This window comes from Lolium rigidum, chromosome 2, assembly GCF_022539505.1.
Source record: "Lolium rigidum isolate FL_2022 chromosome 2, APGP_CSIRO_Lrig_0.1, whole genome shotgun sequence".
In the NCBI taxonomy this organism is placed as follows: domain Eukaryota; kingdom Viridiplantae; phylum Streptophyta; class Magnoliopsida; order Poales; family Poaceae; genus Lolium; species Lolium rigidum.
In genome coordinates this window covers 163,205,730-163,223,783 of record NC_061509.1, presented here as the reverse complement: position 1 = coordinate 163,223,783, position 18,054 = coordinate 163,205,730, and the positions used below count along the sequence as shown (strand labels likewise).

General features: G+C 42.2%; 3 protein-coding genes across 5 annotated transcripts; 2 read left to right on the top strand and 1 right to left on the bottom strand.

The window, feature by feature from the left end:
* The first annotated feature begins 522 nt into the window (after positions 1 to 522).
* On the top strand, positions 523 to 4,901 carry LOC124692540 (uncharacterized protein At2g24330-like). The gene is made up of 5 exons (XM_047225938.1): positions 523 to 731; positions 1,721 to 1,865; positions 3,747 to 3,856; positions 3,968 to 4,373; positions 4,476 to 4,901. The coding sequence occupies exons 1-5, from the start codon at positions 576 to 578 to the stop codon at positions 4,610 to 4,612; spliced, it is 954 nt and encodes a 317-aa protein (XP_047081894.1). The 5' UTR covers positions 523 to 575; the 3' UTR covers positions 4,613 to 4,901.
* A 1,470-nt stretch (positions 4,902 to 6,371) lies between these two features.
* Positions 6,372 to 10,189, top strand: LOC124687609 (photosynthetic NDH subunit of lumenal location 3, chloroplastic-like). 2 transcript variants are annotated; one of them, XM_047221383.1, is made up of 3 exons: positions 6,372 to 6,565; positions 8,567 to 8,850; positions 9,631 to 10,189. In XM_047221383.1, exons 2-3 carry the CDS (start codon positions 8,599 to 8,601, stop codon positions 9,736 to 9,738), a joined length of 360 nt encoding a protein of 119 aa, XP_047077339.1. In that variant the 5' UTR covers positions 6,372 to 6,565; positions 8,567 to 8,598; the 3' UTR covers positions 9,739 to 10,189. The 2 variants fall into 2 exon arrangements, with proteins under 2 accessions (XP_047077339.1, XP_047077340.1); XM_047221384.1 differs by having other exon boundaries at positions 8,564 to 8,850.
* A 1,078-nt stretch (positions 10,190 to 11,267) lies between these two features.
* Positions 11,268 to 17,438, bottom strand: LOC124692539. 2 transcript variants are annotated; one of them, XM_047225936.1, is made up of 9 exons: positions 16,884 to 17,438; positions 15,167 to 15,767; positions 14,624 to 14,723; positions 13,694 to 13,762; positions 13,297 to 13,387; positions 12,504 to 12,592; positions 12,324 to 12,385; positions 12,142 to 12,238; positions 11,268 to 11,702 (listed from the first exon to the last, which is right to left on the bottom strand). In XM_047225936.1, the coding sequence occupies exons 2-9, from the start codon at positions 15,466 to 15,468 to the stop codon at positions 11,655 to 11,657; spliced, it is 858 nt and encodes a 285-aa protein (XP_047081892.1). In that variant the 5' UTR covers positions 15,469 to 15,767; positions 16,884 to 17,438; the 3' UTR covers positions 11,268 to 11,654. The 2 variants fall into 2 exon arrangements, with proteins under 2 accessions (XP_047081892.1, XP_047081893.1); XM_047225937.1 differs by having other exon boundaries at positions 13,297 to 13,375; positions 16,884 to 17,436.
* Between the last annotated feature and the right edge of the window lie 616 nt (positions 17,439 to 18,054).

Below are 18,054 nucleotides of genomic sequence, written 5' to 3'. Positions count from 1 at the left end.
GGCCTCGTTACCTTCATACCTTGCCGTGCGTGTTGACTCGCTCCTTCCCCCGGCCCAAAGGCAGGCAGCCACGACGGTCGACGAGGCGTGCACACGCTGCGCAAATTCACATTCCCCCTCTTCGCGAAGCAAGCTACCCAAAGATGCACAGCTTTGCTTGCCGACCGTGCGAAACTTTGGTGCGATCCGGTCGCGCTCGATCGACACCGTTGATTTCGCCGAGCCGAGACCGGCGAATCCGTAACGGGCATTCGGCACGGCACGAGTTGGTTCCACTGGCTGGACGCGTGCGCGTTCGCGTTCGTTTCCTTCCATCTGCCCCCAGTCGGACGCACGCCGATTCATCACCAAAAAGACTTCTCTCGAGAGCCAGCGAGGAGGCCAGTCCCGTCCCGTCGGTCCCCCGTCCCCCGTCGCGTGGCGCCCGACCCACCGGATCCCGCGCCCCGCGCCGCGCAGCGCAGATCCGGCCAATGGCCTCCCCGGCGCCGGAGGGGGCGGACGGGAAGGGGAAGGAGGAGGAGAAGCCCACCACCACCACCACCACGGCGAAGAAGGGAGGGGTGCTGGGGCGGATGTGGCGCGGCCTCTTCGGCGGCCGCGAGGACTACGAGAAGCGCCTGCAGTACCTCTCCAAGGAGGAGGCCTCCGTGCACGCCAGGATGCGGCGACGGACGCAGTTCTCGCGACGCACCGTAAGGAACATCATCGTCCTGTCCGTGCTCGCGGAGGTACCTGCTGCACACCAAATCCCCCCCTCCCTCTCCTTTTCCTTCAGGAAATTATTATTACTGCGCAGATTCTCCCGAGATGATCTGCTGTAGCGTCTGTACATATATGCCTGTTCCTGGATTTCGTGCCCATTCCATCTGTTAACGCTAGCAGATTTCGCTGTTTGTGCATCAAACCTCGGAGGCAGTTTCCTTTTTCTCTCCCCGTGTATCCGTGCGACGTGTGGTAGCATGATATGGTACTGTTTTATTTTCCACGGAGGCTAAAAGGGAAACGACTTTATTGGAATGAAGTGAGCACAGTGTTTACACTGCCATTTTCCAGTCCTTGACTCTAGAGTTACTCTTCTCAGTGGGAATAGATGCATAAATAAATGTTTGCTCTAATTGTTTGTTCCCTCAGATATCCGTGATCAATATCCAATGCTACTTGTGAATTCCTCTTGTAGTTTCTATCTAATTATTAGTATCATAAGAATGTTGCGTCTGCTCAATTTGCCAAGTTTCTGTGAGCCTTTTGTGCACTTGCGCTAAAGTTTCGGACGTGTGTTGCTGATTTTCAAAGTGCAAATTAATGTATGCTTAAATTGTTAATTAATGCATATAAGAAGCAGGTGTTTTGGAAACCTGTGTGTGTGTGTGTGTGTGTGTGTTTACAGGAAAAACATTATGCTGTACTCTAGTTGCACCTTGGTGTATTTCAGATTTTGATTGGAATAACAGTAAGTAGTAGGATAGTTGATTTTTTTTTTATTGAGCATCAAGTATCAACCGAAAAGGAAAACATTACTTTTCGATTAAGCTGTTCTGAGATCCTGCTTTGGGGACCTTTAGCCTGTTTACCTCTATGTTCCTCCTCTGCCTATGTGAATTATTGAGTCATGCACTTTGCAGGTTACAATCATCTTACAACTGAAGTTCCTTTTTTGCACTCCATATACCCAGCAGGCAATTTGTGCATGAGATTAATAGTTCGGTCCTGTTCTCAGGTTGTGGCTGTTGCTTATGCTATCATGATGACAAGAGATGAGGATCTAACTTGGCAAACCAGGGCAATTCGAGTTCTGCCTATGTTTGTTCTGCCTGCCGTATCTTCTGTGCTGTATTTGGCAGTTGTAAACTTCACAAGGATGCGTAAGTATCTTCAAACTCCTGTCAGAACATTTTGTATTTAGAAATCCCAATATTTCAATGTTTCTTTTAATTTTTAATTATTTTTAGCGAGTAATGCATTGCTGTGGTAATATAATACTCCCTCCGTCTAAAATTTAGTCTTAGTTTTGTTATAGATACATCCGTATCTAGAAAAAGTTGAGATGCCTACTTTTAGAAGGAGGGAGTACTATTTTTAAACAATACATTTACATTCAATTTTGTTAAGTATGAGGCACTATGTTGGCTTCTTGCTACCAATCAACAACATGTTCATATTCGTCAGAGAATCGTACTAATCCCTGGATGCTGGGGTCAATTTTATTCTTAAAGTTTCTGGCTTTAGTTTAAAATAATTCAGTGAGCATCCATTCTTTTCATTTCTGACATGTACACTGCACAAAGCAATCCAAAATATATTTATACACTGGCAACACAGTTTTTTCCTACGTTCTTGCACATATTTTGTATTTGTGGTGTTTCTAGTGTGTCTCCGCAATACCAGTCTGTGCGCATTTTTCTTGTATGCGATCTTATCAGAGCCTCAGAGGTGTTAGGTTTACTTTTATTTTACCTGACTTTCCTAGAATTTGTGCCCTGCGGTAAAGGATTTTTCTGGGGTCTGACACTCTGACTTCAGTGATTGTAATATGTAGCTGATTTTTCAAGAATTTATGATTATACCTTATAATATGGGGTTTCCGATTTGTCCGGGATGCTGATTTTATTATTGTTTCTATTGACATTCTGAAATTTGATGGCGGTCAGAGTGTGTCTCAAATTGTACTAATCCCTTGGATGCTGGGGCCAATATTATTGATAAGTTTCTGGCTTCAGTTTATAATAATTCAGCAAGCATTCATTATTTTTTTCATTTCTGATAAGTATGCTGCATAAAACAATCCACAATATATGTATGCACTTGCAACACAATTATGTTTTTCACCTTTTGCACATCTTTTGTATGTGTGGTGTTTCTTGTTGACTGCAGAAATACTAGTCTTCGCACTTCTGCTTTTATGCAATCTTATCAGAGCCTCATAGGTGTTCGGTTTACTTTTATTTTATCGGACTTTCCTATATTTATTGTCCTGAAGTAAAGGATTGTTCTGGGGTCTGACCTCAGAGATTGTAATACATTGCCGATATTTCAAGCATTTATGTTTATACTTTATGATATGGAGTTGGGAATTTGTTTGGCATGCTGATTTGTTTACTATTTTCTATTGACATTCTTAAATTTGATGGCAGTTAAAGTGTGTTTTGAATTGTTTGGGACTTAGATTAGTGTAAATAAGCCACAAAGGAGGTTATTGTTCCCCTGGTTCCTATCTATCCAAAATGGAACCACTAGTTTGTGTTATAACCAGCTTCATGGTGTTTTTTTTAGAAAGCGTGAACCCTTTATTCCTAGGCTTTATTGTCAAGTTTATTGTAGTTTTTTTTTTTGCTATAATCAGCTTCATTGTCAGTTTTATCCGAAAACAATCTAAAGGGGGAAATGTAAGAGCGAGTTATTCCTTAGCTTTATTGCCAAGTTTATTGAAGTCTTAGCAAGTTAATCATCTTATATTATGTTGCACAATGACAAGATAAATTTGCCAAGTTCTTAGCACCAGAACTGTTGTATCACCAACAAAGGATCAATAAGCTGTCAAAAGAGGAAGGGATCAACAAATAATGATAGTTGCATAATTGCTTGACATGTTTTATGTTGGAGATTTGGATTACATTCTTTTTGCCATGAAGAATCTTTACAACTACAGTATCTTGCTATACTGTAGCAATATGGTCTTATTTTCGATTTAACATCTTATCAGTACACCTTGTTAGTATCATTAAATTACTTCCCTGTGTTTGCAGTTGAGCGGAAAGACGAGAAAACACTTGAAAAGTTGAGAGCTGAGAGGAAATCCAAGATTGATGAGCTGAAAGAGCGGACAAATTATTACCTTACCCAACAGCTTATCCAGGTCAGTGGCCATTACTCAAGCTATTGAGTTCACTATTATGTTGGAATATAATTTTATCATGGCATTGCCACATTGATTCTAAATAATGACAAAGTGTATGCACATGTGCAGAAATATGATCTCGACCCAGCTGCAAAAGCTGCTGCTGCTTCAGTTTTGGCATCTAAGCTGGGGGCGGATTCTGGCCTAAAAATACATCTTGGGGAAGAACCAAATTTGGATGCAGCAGTGGTTATGAGCAAGAATGCTGAGATATTGCCATCAGATGGGCTGAGAAACAGGAAGCAACCCAATTTAAGAGGCAGCAGGACTGGAAGCACAATGGCACAAGGGGCTGAATCTAGTGCAAATCTTGGTGCTGGCCTGGAAAACGCACAGCCTCCAAGGGTTGTAGAACATTATCAAGGCTCAGGGGCAAGCGATGGTGGATGGATTGCAAAAATCGCCGCCTTACTTGTGGGAGAGGACCCATCACAGTCGTACGCTTTGATCTGTGGCAATTGCCATATGCATAATGGTAAGCTAAACTCTCTATTCTCTTCACCTTGTGCATTAGTAAGAAGATCCTAGAAATAATGGATGTGTTGTTACCTACTAATAATAACATGCTAACGTGCAGGCTTGGCCCGGAAGGAAGATTACCCACACATTACATACTATTGCCCACATTGCAACGCACTAAACGCATCAAAGCACTCCGCGGGACAATACTCGGGCTCCAACTCAGGCCATTCGACCCCAGCTGCACCGTGCTGAAGGAATATCTGCTACCAGCTCAGTAGTGGAAAGTGAATTGATTAAGATGGCTGCAGCGCAGGAATCACCAAAGGAAGAACATGCAGAGAAGCAGGAAGTGGAGGCAAGTTGATGGCCCGCACTATTACAGCCGATCTATGTGAAATTAGTTCAGATTTGTTTGAACTGGTCCGAGCCGCAGATATATCACTGTTGTAAATTATGAAATAGCGAGTGTATGATCCACAGCAACCCAGTACAATATTTTTTTAGCCAGCGTCCATCCTTGAGTGGATGAGTTTTGTTTGCAGCCGGAGACTTCTACGGAGTACCTGATAAGATGAGGTTTGACCCATGAGATGGAGGCGAGCAGGTGAGTTGGAGTTGGGTAAACGTTGAAAAAAAATGGTGGTGGTGTAAAACATAGATATTGGTCGATGCTTCTATTGTACCCATATTTGTATGCAGTTGCTCGGACGGAGACTTGGAACTTGGGAAATTTTGACAGTTGTTCGGACCTTTATGTTCACGGCCTTTCATCATCATCATCATCATCATCATCATTATCATGTGTGTAACCTTGATAGCATTTCGTTTCCTCCGAGTAACACATTATTCCTAAGCACAGCATTCTAGCGATGTTTTCATCTTGGTTGCCAATGGAGTAATACAATCTTCTTAGGCGTGGCACTTTTCTGGCACTTCCTAGCTGTGGAGGGTATGGTGGCATGCCATCAGATCAGATGACCAGACTCGCTTGTTTGGCACGGCCTCCTGTAACGGTTGGACGTGCAGCACCGTACTGTATGTCTGTATGTATGTGGCGAAGCAGCGACAGGTTAGACCGCTGTACTTTCTCCGTTGGCCGAGTCCAAGTACTCGATATGACTTTGATTGATTCTACGAAGAAGAATACAAGACGGCGAGATGGTTTCAGGACGAGCCCCGATGAGATTAGCAGCGGCATGGAGTGGGATTTCGCCACCCGTAGACAGGTAAGTAAAATTCAATCCACGAAATAATTTGATCCATGAACGGTACCGTTGTGATAAAGGCTGTAATTCCAGAGAAATCATTATCGCAAGGCATAGAGGGAAGGTCATAAACGTCTATATCGTAAAATCCATTTTAGACGGAATCAAAAAGACATATCTGATAGAATCGTAACCATAAAATACGACCTTAATCAAAATGCATACATTTATCTCATATACACTATGGGGATGGTGAAGCAGACTGTACCGTGACAGACAGCCTCTGAATCTGGTTTAAGCAGACGTAGCTGACGGGGCTGGTCAAGGGTTCGTCCCTCCCAGTCCCAGGTGGCGTGGCATGGTCCGGCCTCGACACCGCGTCCGACGATTCCCCTCCTCGTCGCGCCAGATGTTCGGTGGCTGGCCACCATTATTCCCTGCTACTGTAGTACTGCATTTGGGGGTTCGCCGAGCTTTGTCGTCTGGGTTTCTTTCCCGACGATCCAAACGTTGTTTGGTTTTGGTTTACATGTGGATCCCAGTCCTACCTGCTCTGAAATCAAGTCCCAACTTTGTGGGAAAAAATTAGAGATGACCTGAATTGACTGGAACAGGAACAGTCACCCGAAATCGACCCAAACGGATTCCACAATCGACCAGGACGCGTCAGCCGAGTCCCCATCAACTCAAGCACCAAATCTAGATCACTAGATGCACACACAATCAAACAGGAAGGCTTTGCAATTGCATCGCCGCCCGCCTCTCAGATAGATAATCTAGACCTTTTCCGTGTTTGAGAATTGAGATAGGTTGGCGGCGTCTACAGACTAGTAGGAGCATATAAAACTCACGCCCAGGCAGAGGCAGCCTAGGCTCGGCCGGGGTAAAGGGTAGATCAGCAGCATTCGTACCTAGGACGCCGCGCAAGAACAGAAACACCATCCCCTCTCCTCCGACGAGGACTCCTCTTTTACCCACGCCGTCGAGGTATCGTCGTCAGGTACGCTGCAAATAAACGCACACACATCCTCCCTGTTCTCCCTGCTGCTTGTTTGTTCGTACTATTTCCCGTAGTACCCGATTCTTTTAGATTAACAGTATTAACAGTAAACTTTGATTGCTCTAAGCTGGAATAGCCGTTTCCTGTACACCGCATTTAGTCTTGGTGATTATTATATCGCTCGACCCTTTTAATAAAGGAAAAATAAGTAAGGGGGCAAGAAAAATACTTTTCAGGCCTCAAGAACAGCGAGAGCTTCCTCGCTTTGTTTCCCCTTCGTCGTTGAAGATCTTTTGAAGATAATTTCCCCTCGTTTCCCATCTTTTCAAGATCTTTTGTCTTTCCCGTGGGGCCACGGCTCCCGCCGATAGATTCTTGGCCCTGTTTCTTGGCTTCTATCGCGGAAGGAGAGTGGGAGGACCGCAGTCCGCAGGAGGGGGCTGCGAAGAACCTGATTTGATTCGTGGTAAGTGCAGTGGAATAATAACCAATGTTGGGGGGAATCTGTGTTGCTTCGCTTCTAATGTCGGTGGTTTCTCTATCGTCGTGATCTGGAACCAGCCGATTCCGATCGGGCCATCCCGTCTGATCAAGACTCGATTGGGTTCAGTTTTCAAGTGAGAAACGCTTCTTTTCTAGAATCCGGAGGAAATGCTCGTTTCTTCATTGCGTAAAGCACGCTTTAGTTTTCTGCGCTTACCCAGCTGCCTTTTTGTCTTGTTGCTCTTCTTATTTACGAATCATCCTTCGTGCTCAACGTGGTCGTAGCAATCTAGAGCTGCCGTTAGTCAACTATAAGCTTTCCCGAGAAGTTTCAGTTGGGCCAAGATGTTTTGGTGAGGAAATTGGGAGATTGCGCGAGGCTCGGAATAAATCTGGAGGAATCAACTGAATGTAGAGTAATTACACAGCACTTAATCTGAATATCTGATCCTCGTAACCATCTTTATTTAAATCAGATTGATCATTCGGTTCCTCTTCCACTTCAATCTGGGTGAAGGAGTCTCTAGTTCTGTACTCCGCCTTTCTATGATACATTGCATGTTTCTAGCAGCTAAATCACTCTACCTTTCTGTGGCCCCTCTCATTGACATTGTCAAACCCATCTTCCTTTTGACTGCTCAACATAACTTCTGTTTATGGGTCAATGATGACCTAAACATTTGAAACATTTTGGTCTTCACATCTTTCTAGTTGATTGTTACTGTCACTTCATGCGAACTAGTACTACTTTAGAGTAAAGATTTGTGCTTTCCGCCCATGTTCCACATTTGATAAGCAGGTGAAACTGTCATTCTCATGAGGTCGTAAAAATAGTAGCGGAGCCCCCTGTGGGGCCAATCCGTCTAAACTTTGTGGAGTTTTATGTACTTTGTGTATACAAATATTAACAAAATACTAGTATCGAATTGCAAAACCCTATGGTGGAGCCACATTCAAACCTGTCAGCATTTAATTATCGGTCAAAGATTGAAGATTGGACAAACATAGTTCCATACAACTTTGTCCAGAGTACAATAAACATCGAGAAGTTAATTGTAAATATGACACATGTGAATTTCTTAGTAAGCACACAACTTAAGAATCCTTTCGGAATTTTAAATGGAGAAGCCTGCTATTACCACCTATTATTTGCAAATCATTGGTTGCCTTTATAATTTGGAGTTTGTTTGTTTCTGTAGTCTTTTTTTTTTGGGGAGAATTCGTGCCACCTTCTTGATATCTGAAGAGGGGGGCAAGGTAGCCAAATTCCGCTTTCCCTTTTCTTCTCTTCGCTTTGTCTTAATATGCCCAGCAACATTCAGAAAGGTCTCATCCTTAACCAACCTTCTAGTGTTCTGTACTGACCACTTTGCCCCTTGCTGCATTACACGCCCTCTTTCCCCTGATGCACATGCTGACATCTGTTGCTTCTAGACATGCTCCAAGAATCAGTTTCTTTTTGCCTTTCCATAAATACATCCACATCATTGGCTCTGATATTTTGTCATATGCAAGCAGGGGGAAGGGAACTACACAGCACAGGGGCAGGAATGGATGGAGGGATGGAGCTGAAAGGGTGCGTCTGCCGGATCAAGAACTGCGCCGGCCAACTTCTGTCGATGGAGGAGGATCTGGCGACTGATCTAGACGATGACTCATGGGACTTGGTCTTGAGGGACATCCGGCTGAAGGCCACCTTCTTGTATATTGATCTGAGCCGTGTGATCTCCCGAAGCGAGAACGATGAGCGCAGGAAGGCGCTCACCCTCCTCGCCAACAAATTCTTCTACTGCATGGATGAGGTGATCGATCGTTTGCTTCTCCTAAATCATTACTAGATTTCTTGCAAGAAAACAAGATGATTTACCTGTAACGGAAAGACAGCACATGTCAATTATTGTACAAAATTCTTACCAAGGCACCTGACATGTGTGCGCGTAAAATTTACTATATTAAGTTTAATATTGAAAACCTACGATTCAATCTTAGAAAGAAATACCATATCTAGTTTCCACCACACACATGGTAGTGATCAATTAGTGTTGTTCATTGTTTGAGAATTGCCTTCATATTATGTAGCAACTTCTTAATGTGGTGTTCCTGAACTATCATAACCAGTATCCATGGAAAGTTAACTCCACTTCAAATTGCTCCTTGAGAGTTCCACTGTTAGTAAGTTTCAGCTGTCAGTATAGTACCTGAGAATAGTACTCCTGAGATTTGAGAACCTTCTCAGCCTCGGTTTACCACATCATCTGGTAAAATAAAGACTAATCAGATCTTCTGGATGTCTCTAGATTGTAGATCAATGCTTCTGCCCCTTTAGGAAGTTGCTATGGTTCTTGACACAGATCACCCAATAAATACATGTCCATTGTCCAATGCGTTTTATTCTCATTAGTTGACTAGCAATGCAGCAGACTAGTCATGGTCAAACATGAAAATCTCAAGCTTTCGTAGTTGAGTCCTTGTTGTGCACACTAAACTAAACCGGTGAAGACACAAACGTGGTCAGCTCAGTTTGTTTACTTTGTGGACGTGTTTGATGCTTTGACATAAAACTGCTCCTGGACAAATGGCAGCTAGGCGATGCGGTGACCAGCAGAAGCATCTCTGTCATGAAGATGTGCTACAACGACACCGCCGAGGCTCTCCGGGAGGTGGTCGCAGCTCTTGCTCCGCCACAGTAGCATGCTGGGTTCATAGTTCTCGTTCCATATGCCCCTGCCCTGCTGCATTGCGCTGCACTACCATGTGATGTTATGAAGCAGGGTTAACATTGTAACATCCTACGGAGGAAAGAATGGATGCGTGCTTGAAACTCTTGCAAAAGGATGAGTATGTCGTGACTCCCATGTAAGGAATCGATGTGCCTGAAGCTCGCATGGGCATTTCCCATTCTCCATCTGAGCAGTAGCGGGAGCACCTGTGTATATACATGAGGCGAGTACCTCTATGGCTGAAGCAAAGCAAGAGAAATACGAGCTACCCGTGTTATGTCCCCAGAAAAAAAAAATGCATGTTTTCTTCTTAATTTGTATTATATGGAATTGAGTTGTAGCAGATATAATAATTTGTTGTCGTAAGATCTATGGCAGTGGCAGGTAACTCCAGTTCGTACTACAGTACTAGTTCGGCCAATTCACCATCTTCGACTATTGCGCTCTAGGAGAAACGAAATCTGCGTTCTAGAGCACAGGCGACAGGTAGCCCTTTTTAGAAAATTTGGAATCTCGGTTTTGAAGTTTCAAAAATATCCCGAAAATAAACAGGATGTATCAATGATGTATTTTACCTGTGTGCAAATTTTGAATACAGAAAACCTCGTATTCTGGTCTCAGCAAAAGATGACAAAAGTGCAAATTCAAAAGACCCTGTATTCTAGTATCAGCAAAAGATGACAAAAGTGAACAGTGCAAAATCTCGAAACTTCAAGAAATTGTCACAATTGTAATTTACTGAGTCCAGAATACATAGTATGTTGCATTGAGAATTTAAATGCTTGAAGTGTACATTGTCAGGATTCTTCGAGAAGGGGATCTGAAGCGAATTTTTTTGATCCACCGACATTCAAAACGATCAGTATAACAAAGTTCTAGGGATATCCCCTTCTCAAAAAGAAAAAACAAAGTTCTGTTGAATCAAAAAGTTAGATTCTAAGTGTTCTATCCTTATGATTTTTATCTTAACGACCAAGAAGGTACTACTAGATGTCTCACTCGGACCTATAGGACCAATCGATCAGACTGCTTCAAGATTTCACCTTTCTGGTACTCCTACTTCATATATCACATATTCACATTGCATATAGACCATATTCTTGTCGTTTGACTGAACAAGCCTAGAAAAACAACAGGAGAACCAAAAAAAGTACAGGCAATAACCCAAGTCTACACCGCAGCAGTTCAGTTGTATTCATGTCTCATGCAGTTCAACAGATTTTCAGTATGCCTCAATGATAAAATAGTAATCATGCCGAACTCAACCGTGAAAAGATGCTCAAATCCTAACTCATACTATGGAGAATGGCCTTGCAGTGAGTGAATCACGTAGAAGCATTTCAGAAATCTAGGCTGACGCTGAATGGTGTGCTTTATCTTCCGAGGTTCTCCAGTATCATACGAGGTTTCTGCATCAGTTTTGCTGTTTTCATCATACTCGGCACATCCAGTGAAGATTAACACGGGAGCTTGCATCACACACAGAAGGGTTTACCTTGTAAGTGGCAAAAAGGCTTTTCCTGCTAATTATTCATATCAAGTCTCTGTACTAAACCTCTGTTAAGATCATCACTAGCTGTTGAGCCAAAGACACCATTGGATAAAACCAAAAAGAATCAAATATGTGCAACAGCATGAGGAAAACTGCAATTGCGAAAACCCTCACTACTTTCAATCACTAATATTATATATACTTTTCACTTGAACGTTGTACTTGAAGGCACCCAGCGCAGTATGGCTCCCATTACTTCCTCCAGATTTCAGGTAGGAAAAGAAGGATGCTTCTTTCACCTCTTGCTTTTCCACGCAGAAACCGAGGTAAATGGCTCCCCCGAATATTTCATCTATTTCTGAGAATTGAGTAGACATCTTGCAGGGCTTACCAGTTACCATCCTCTTGGCTCCTCTTTCAGGTAGCTGCCAAAAACTTGGCCCTTCAATGAAAATAATAAGGACATCAGGAGTGGGAATTTTCAGTATACTATCTGCTAGGAAGGGGAGTACAATACTTAACAAGTTTATTCTTTTGCTTATGTCTTTATCTCATTGAAGAACACTTAGTAATCATAGAAAGAACTAGTCACTTTAGCTTTGTATACTTGACATGAACTATTTTGGATTAAGGATTGGTAACAACCCTACTGTCAGCACCCAAGTAATTATTCCCATATGTGAGTATTTGGATATATGTTTTCAGTGTGATGCCAATGTCTGCTAAATTCTTTGGAAGCATTTTAAGCTAACAATACACTAGATTTTCCCCTAGATATTTAGATTCATAATTCTAGTACTTCAGAAGCTATAAGATATTGGTTGCTCAAACTTAGCGGTCTGAACTGCAGAGAGTTGTCGTAGGTACGGTAGAAAATTTACCAAATTTACACCAGGGAGAAGGTAACTAGCAAGCTTTTCATCCACTGAAACAGGCAACCTAGGCATCTTGCTCATTATTCCAGGTATTTGGCTCATGCTGTTCATAGAAAGCATCTTATTAGAATATCATGGGTACTAATTCCACAGCTCTAGATCTGTGCCTTTTAAGTGACCTATTATACCTTTGAAGAAGATCATTGATGTTTCTTCTTGTACGGTTGAAAAGATCAATGTTGTTCTGAGCCTGCAAGGGATCATTAATATTGAAAATGAATTTTATTCCTGCATAAACAATGCTCCCGTGCACAAGAAATCAAGGGGGGACACGAAGATCACTCTAATCATACATAAAAAATACCAACCTGTGACGTTAAAATATTTGCTTCTATTTGATTGAGAAGTTGAGCATTTTCTTCCAATACATTTAGCATAGCACGGTCAATGTCAGAGGCTGCAGAGCGAAAAACAGACACATGGTCAGAGGATGGAACGGATTATTATATTTTTTAAATAAACTAGAGGGCAGAATACGACCTATCATTAGATCATGTTGGTCAACGGGGGATAACTGTATATGCTTCTATTGAGAAGTGGAAAAAGTTCTAGTTCATTCAAATATACATATACCAGAAAAAAGTAATTGAGTTTGTGTGTAATTGGAATTAAGTAGTTCAGCACATACATACCCCATACGGATTAATGGAATAGTTGACTACTAATTTGGTCAATAAAATATAAGATATATATCACAAAAATTATATTGAAACATTTTTGAATACGAATCAACGGATAATTTTGTGGCATATCTCATATTTTGTTAACCAAATTTATAGTTAAACTTGTTTCAAATGAGTAATCAATGAAGGTAATAATTGCATCAAAGCTTTGGTAAATGGCTAATATGTTAACCATTACAAGTCAGAAAGCATCCTTAGCTCACTGAGAATGGGAATACCAGAAACCATAACGAATGTCTCAGAGTCATGCGTATGTTGCAACAAAATGCATGAATTGTTTCTCAAAGGCCTAAAGTTACTTGGAATACTTCAGACCTCAACACATAATCAACATAACATGATAATGCACCTAAAGGATAAAAATATAATGCAATCAATCACACTGTATCTACAAAAATCAGTTATCAACTGGTATTACCTGCTGCAAAGGAAGAACCTCTGGGGTCTATCTGAACAGGGCGGTTCATAGTCCGCAATGAGGACTCCACCATTTTGTCCTGAGATATAGCCTTGATGAGCACCAGACAGAAGATTCATAAAAACACTTGTCATCTTCAATTTTAAAGGAAATCTTATTTCGCATTTACGTCCTAGCTAATTAAAAACCACCGATAGACAGAAGTTCTTGAAAAGACCATCTTTGCAACATCTCACATCATTAGCATATATATATATAGTGATTTTTTAAATATATTTGACACTCAAAAACATGGTTTTCACAAGTATTTCCAAAAGTAGCACTTGCCTCTCAGGGGTCAGTACAGAAATTGCCTCCTGCAAGGCAAATATTTTATGTAACAGCTAAGGATTAATACCTTTCTGTCTTTAATCTTCCTTCCAACATAATGTTCTTCAGTCCTCCGCCTTCTAGTATTTTGTTTTTCCTGTAAAAAGATCCAATTATTACTATTACAGATAATGAAAAAGGTAAACATCATTTGCTGTACATGATTACATGTTCCTGCAGAATAAGATCTTGTGAAACGATTTCTTGTAAACATCATTCTCAGTACATGATTACATGATTATAGATACATAATTACTTAATGACATAAAGCTCAATGCTTATGTTCTTCTGCCTCTTTTCAACACAATGTGAAACGATTTTTGAGTGCTTCATGATTTATTTATGTTTTACATGACAGCTATCTTATTTACAAGGCAGAACGCTATCAAGTTTGGCATGGCTGGATACTCGTCACTGATCAACGTATCTTATGTGATACTGTATCAGTTATACCCACTGACCAAATATATTACACTTTTAATAGTTATACGTGCTTTTGTCAAAAAAGACAAGATGACCAACTTTTGATTAGATAGCATTTTCAGGATGTTACTAGAGACACAACTATTGCTAGCAATGTGAAAGGCACAGCTCTACTAATAATATTTTAGTATACACTAGACTAATACAAATGTAAATCCGTGGGATGGCAGCACAAAAGGATACTTAGGCGCACCAGCTCAGAGCACACTAACTTTATAGACCATAATAGACCACTATAGTATATCGATGTGGACAAAGTGTATCTATGCATGATCTACTCTCACATATGCGGCACTGTTTTAGTGGAATTTTAGTGACATCATCCTGACAGCCAATAAGTATAAACTACTGTTAGTCCCCATCCACAAGTTGTTACAGGGCCACATATTCCTTTACCTCGAAAACATTAATTAGAGAATGGATAAGCATAAGTGGATCTTAAGAAAAAAGTAGATCAGATGAATTGGGTACTAACCGCCATCCACTGGCATCTCATGGCAACATCTCTTACTGTCTTCTCTGGCAACATAGCTGCTATCTTGATATACTTCATGATTCCCGGTACACTTGCATACCTGATAATTTCATCACCAGTGCACACAACGATACATTATTAGAAATATCACTGATTGCCAAACAATTAAGAAAACAGAACTTATTACAATAAGCTCACAAACAAAGTGAACTCCTTTTGTTTCAAAGATAAAGAGATGTGAACTATGCTTTCGAACAAATAAACGCATGCCATTGTACTCTAGCAAACTTGATATATTCATCTTAATAAGTAAGATCAATGGACAACTTCTGGTTATCTTGGCACACTAACATAATAAACACTCATTATTCTGAAACAATATAGCCAACATAAGTATCTCGGCCTCCGGTGTCACTTGCCAAGTATAGTATATCTTAATGTTAAGCTACAAGAATAAAGTTTACACTATACATGTGATAAAATGTCTCTTTTTTATGAATGCGATAAAACAGTAATTTTACATAAAAAAGGCAGAAGACATACTTATGAAGGCCATCGTTCAACATCTGTAACTCGGGGTATGACCACTCCACAGCCATTGGTCCTCCATACTTGAGGCTCTGGCTAGAATCAGAAATCATGTTGGGTGAACCAGTGGATACAACCGTCGAAGATGTAGTGTTCAACATCGCCAGATTACCATTCATCCCACTGGAAGTGTCCAGGCAGACCGGCATGGCTCCTGGCCCGTTGGTAATTGCACTTGTCTGAAATGAAACCACATGCTGGCCGTAGAATGACTGCGGAAATACGCCGTAGTGGTTAGGATCTCTTGACATCTGCATGCCAGATGAAATTTGTTGCTCTCGCTTCAGCCTCACAAACCGATCACCAAGTTTCAGAAGAACACTTGGCTTTGTTACCTCCTGAAACTTTCTTCTTCAGTGAGGAAACAAATGGTGTGTAGCACAAGTTACATTTCCACTTAAGCGCAGCCTCGGTGAATTTCGCATCCAGGGCTCCACAAACTCATCAAAGTAAGCATGGATGCCATCCAAAATAAATGATATTTTCCAAAGCTTTAATAAAACCAGATCAAAGTCTACCCACTACCCAGATTTGAGAATCTTGCACGCTACACTTCCTGCAAAAAAAAAACATGAAGGAAGCAATCTTATTATCATTTCTTATAGAAAATATAAAAGTGTTAGAGTAGAACACAACATCTGTTGCAATGTTGTAATCAGCTAAGCTAATCAAATCAAATCAAAATTAAGCTTGCAGTTTAATACAAAAAAAATATGACCTTTCAGCTACTATTGGTCACACAAGAAATTCAGAACTGAAGAGCTTGAGAAATAAGATAATACTACTAACAATCAGCCTGGAGAGTAGCATTTAATTATGTTCTTTGATATTTAAGCAGCGTGTAGAAAACTTTGATGCGACCCTGATAAGGAAGGTCTTGAGCAAAGCTCAAACTTTAGTAGGTGGGGTCAAATATCTAAACCCACTGATTAAGCAGCAGCTCACAGCAGAGATTAATGATTGCACCGCGTAGTCGATGGGACTGGTACATGTACATGAGTTGGCAGCGGAATCAAACTAAACAAGCCTTAATCATGCTTACCACATAGCAGAACCCAGTTAAGGAGTAGTAATTCTAATTCGCGAAACAAGACAGGGCTAGAGGTTTCTGGCAGGGCTCAAGCAAGCCAATAGAGCAATTAATTCAGAGGCACACATACCAATCAAATCCGTACAGGGATAATCTGCTCGGGGGAGAGGAGAAATCCGTACTACATGTACAGCGACAACAGAGTTCAAAAGGAGAAAACAGAAGCCGAACTCAGCTCCAGGCAGCACGAGAGGAGACGCTAATCTGCTCTGCTCTTGGTACTGGGGAAGAGAAGAAGCAGGCAGCAGCAATGATACTAGATAAAGACTTGAAGCGAAAGGAAGAAAGGCAAATCAAGCAACGATGATTGCACGAAAGACGGCGGCGCACATAGGAGTGCGTGCCGAGCACCCAACCCACCCGCCCCAAGGACTCGCTTTCCACATCGAAGTGCACGCCGAAGCCCCCCGCTCAGAAGCCAGAATCCCTCCTCGCCCTTATTGACCATCTGACTGCTAGCGCTTTGAGGTACACTACCCAGATCAAGAAACCACCTTTGTACGCGAGCAGCGAGCTGATCGGATCCTACCGAATCAAAAGATGCTGGCTTGAGCGCGCAGCTAAGTGAGTCAAGAAACGCACCTCCGTTCTTCCGGCCGTCGGTCCTCGCGGTAGCTGCGGCGGGAAGGAACCGCCAAGAGGCAGACGCGGCGTGATCCAAATTGCGTTGAGAGTGCAGTGCAGCGGCACTAGTGATGGTGCGTGAGCTGGAGGTGGAGGTGGTGCTCTCTCTTTGGGGTTTGGCTCGATCTCCTCCTCCTCCGGCTCCTCCTTTAAATGGTGCCGTCCAGCTTTGTACGCTCCAATGGGAAGAAAGGAGGCCGAAAAGCGGCGGCCCCGCAGCGCAAAAAGCAGCCGAGAGAAGAAGGAGAAGAAGAAGAAGAAATAAGCTGCTTCTCTCTCTGGAAAAAAGGCAGCCCCGTGTTCCAATTCCGCTGCAACTTGCACCACCCGCTCGCTCGGCCGGCGGCGCACCAAATGGAGGCAGCAAGGTGGAGGAAGAAGGACGGAGGAGAGAGACGAGATCTCTTGGAATTCAGCGCTAGGAGATGGAAAAATGCTGCGGCGATGGGATTCCCGATGCCCAGACAATTATTGCCGCTATTAACTAGTGCCCTCCTCCTCCTGCTAGCTTGCCCTCCTCTCCTCTGCTTTGGCTTCGCTTTTTCTCGTGAGGAAAGAATCCAGTGCCCACTCCTTTTTCCTGCGTTTTTCTTTGCTTCGACGGTCAGTGGTCGCTGCCTTAGGGCATGAGCAATGGAGGCAGCTGTCCAACTAGGCTTGGATAAAACTTTTGACATATGCATGCCATGTTATGGTCCCATTAATATGTCTTTCTCTCAAAAGCTGATTTGGTTTTTCTCTTTCTCTCTCACATTTTTCACTTTATGGCTGAAGAGGTTGCCTCCTGATGAAGAGGCTGCCTCCTCATCCAAACCTACTTTGGACCACCCGAACCTAGTTAAAGGTGTGAGGCAACACCCCTAGGACTATGCATTGGGCATGCCCTTACTTGTTCCAGTTGCACGCGAGCATTTGGCATACAGTATATACAGTATTTCTTTTGCCAAAGCAACTTTCAGTACTAGGGGTGTTACTTTTTCAATACTCAGTTAACCTAGTGGTAACTATTTATGAATTAGGGTGTTGAGTTGTTGCAAAGGCTGGGGTGTAATTAATATCCCCTTTATAAAAAAGAGAGCTATTTCTGAATCAACACCACTCTCTGTCTCGGTTTATATGGCATTAGCTT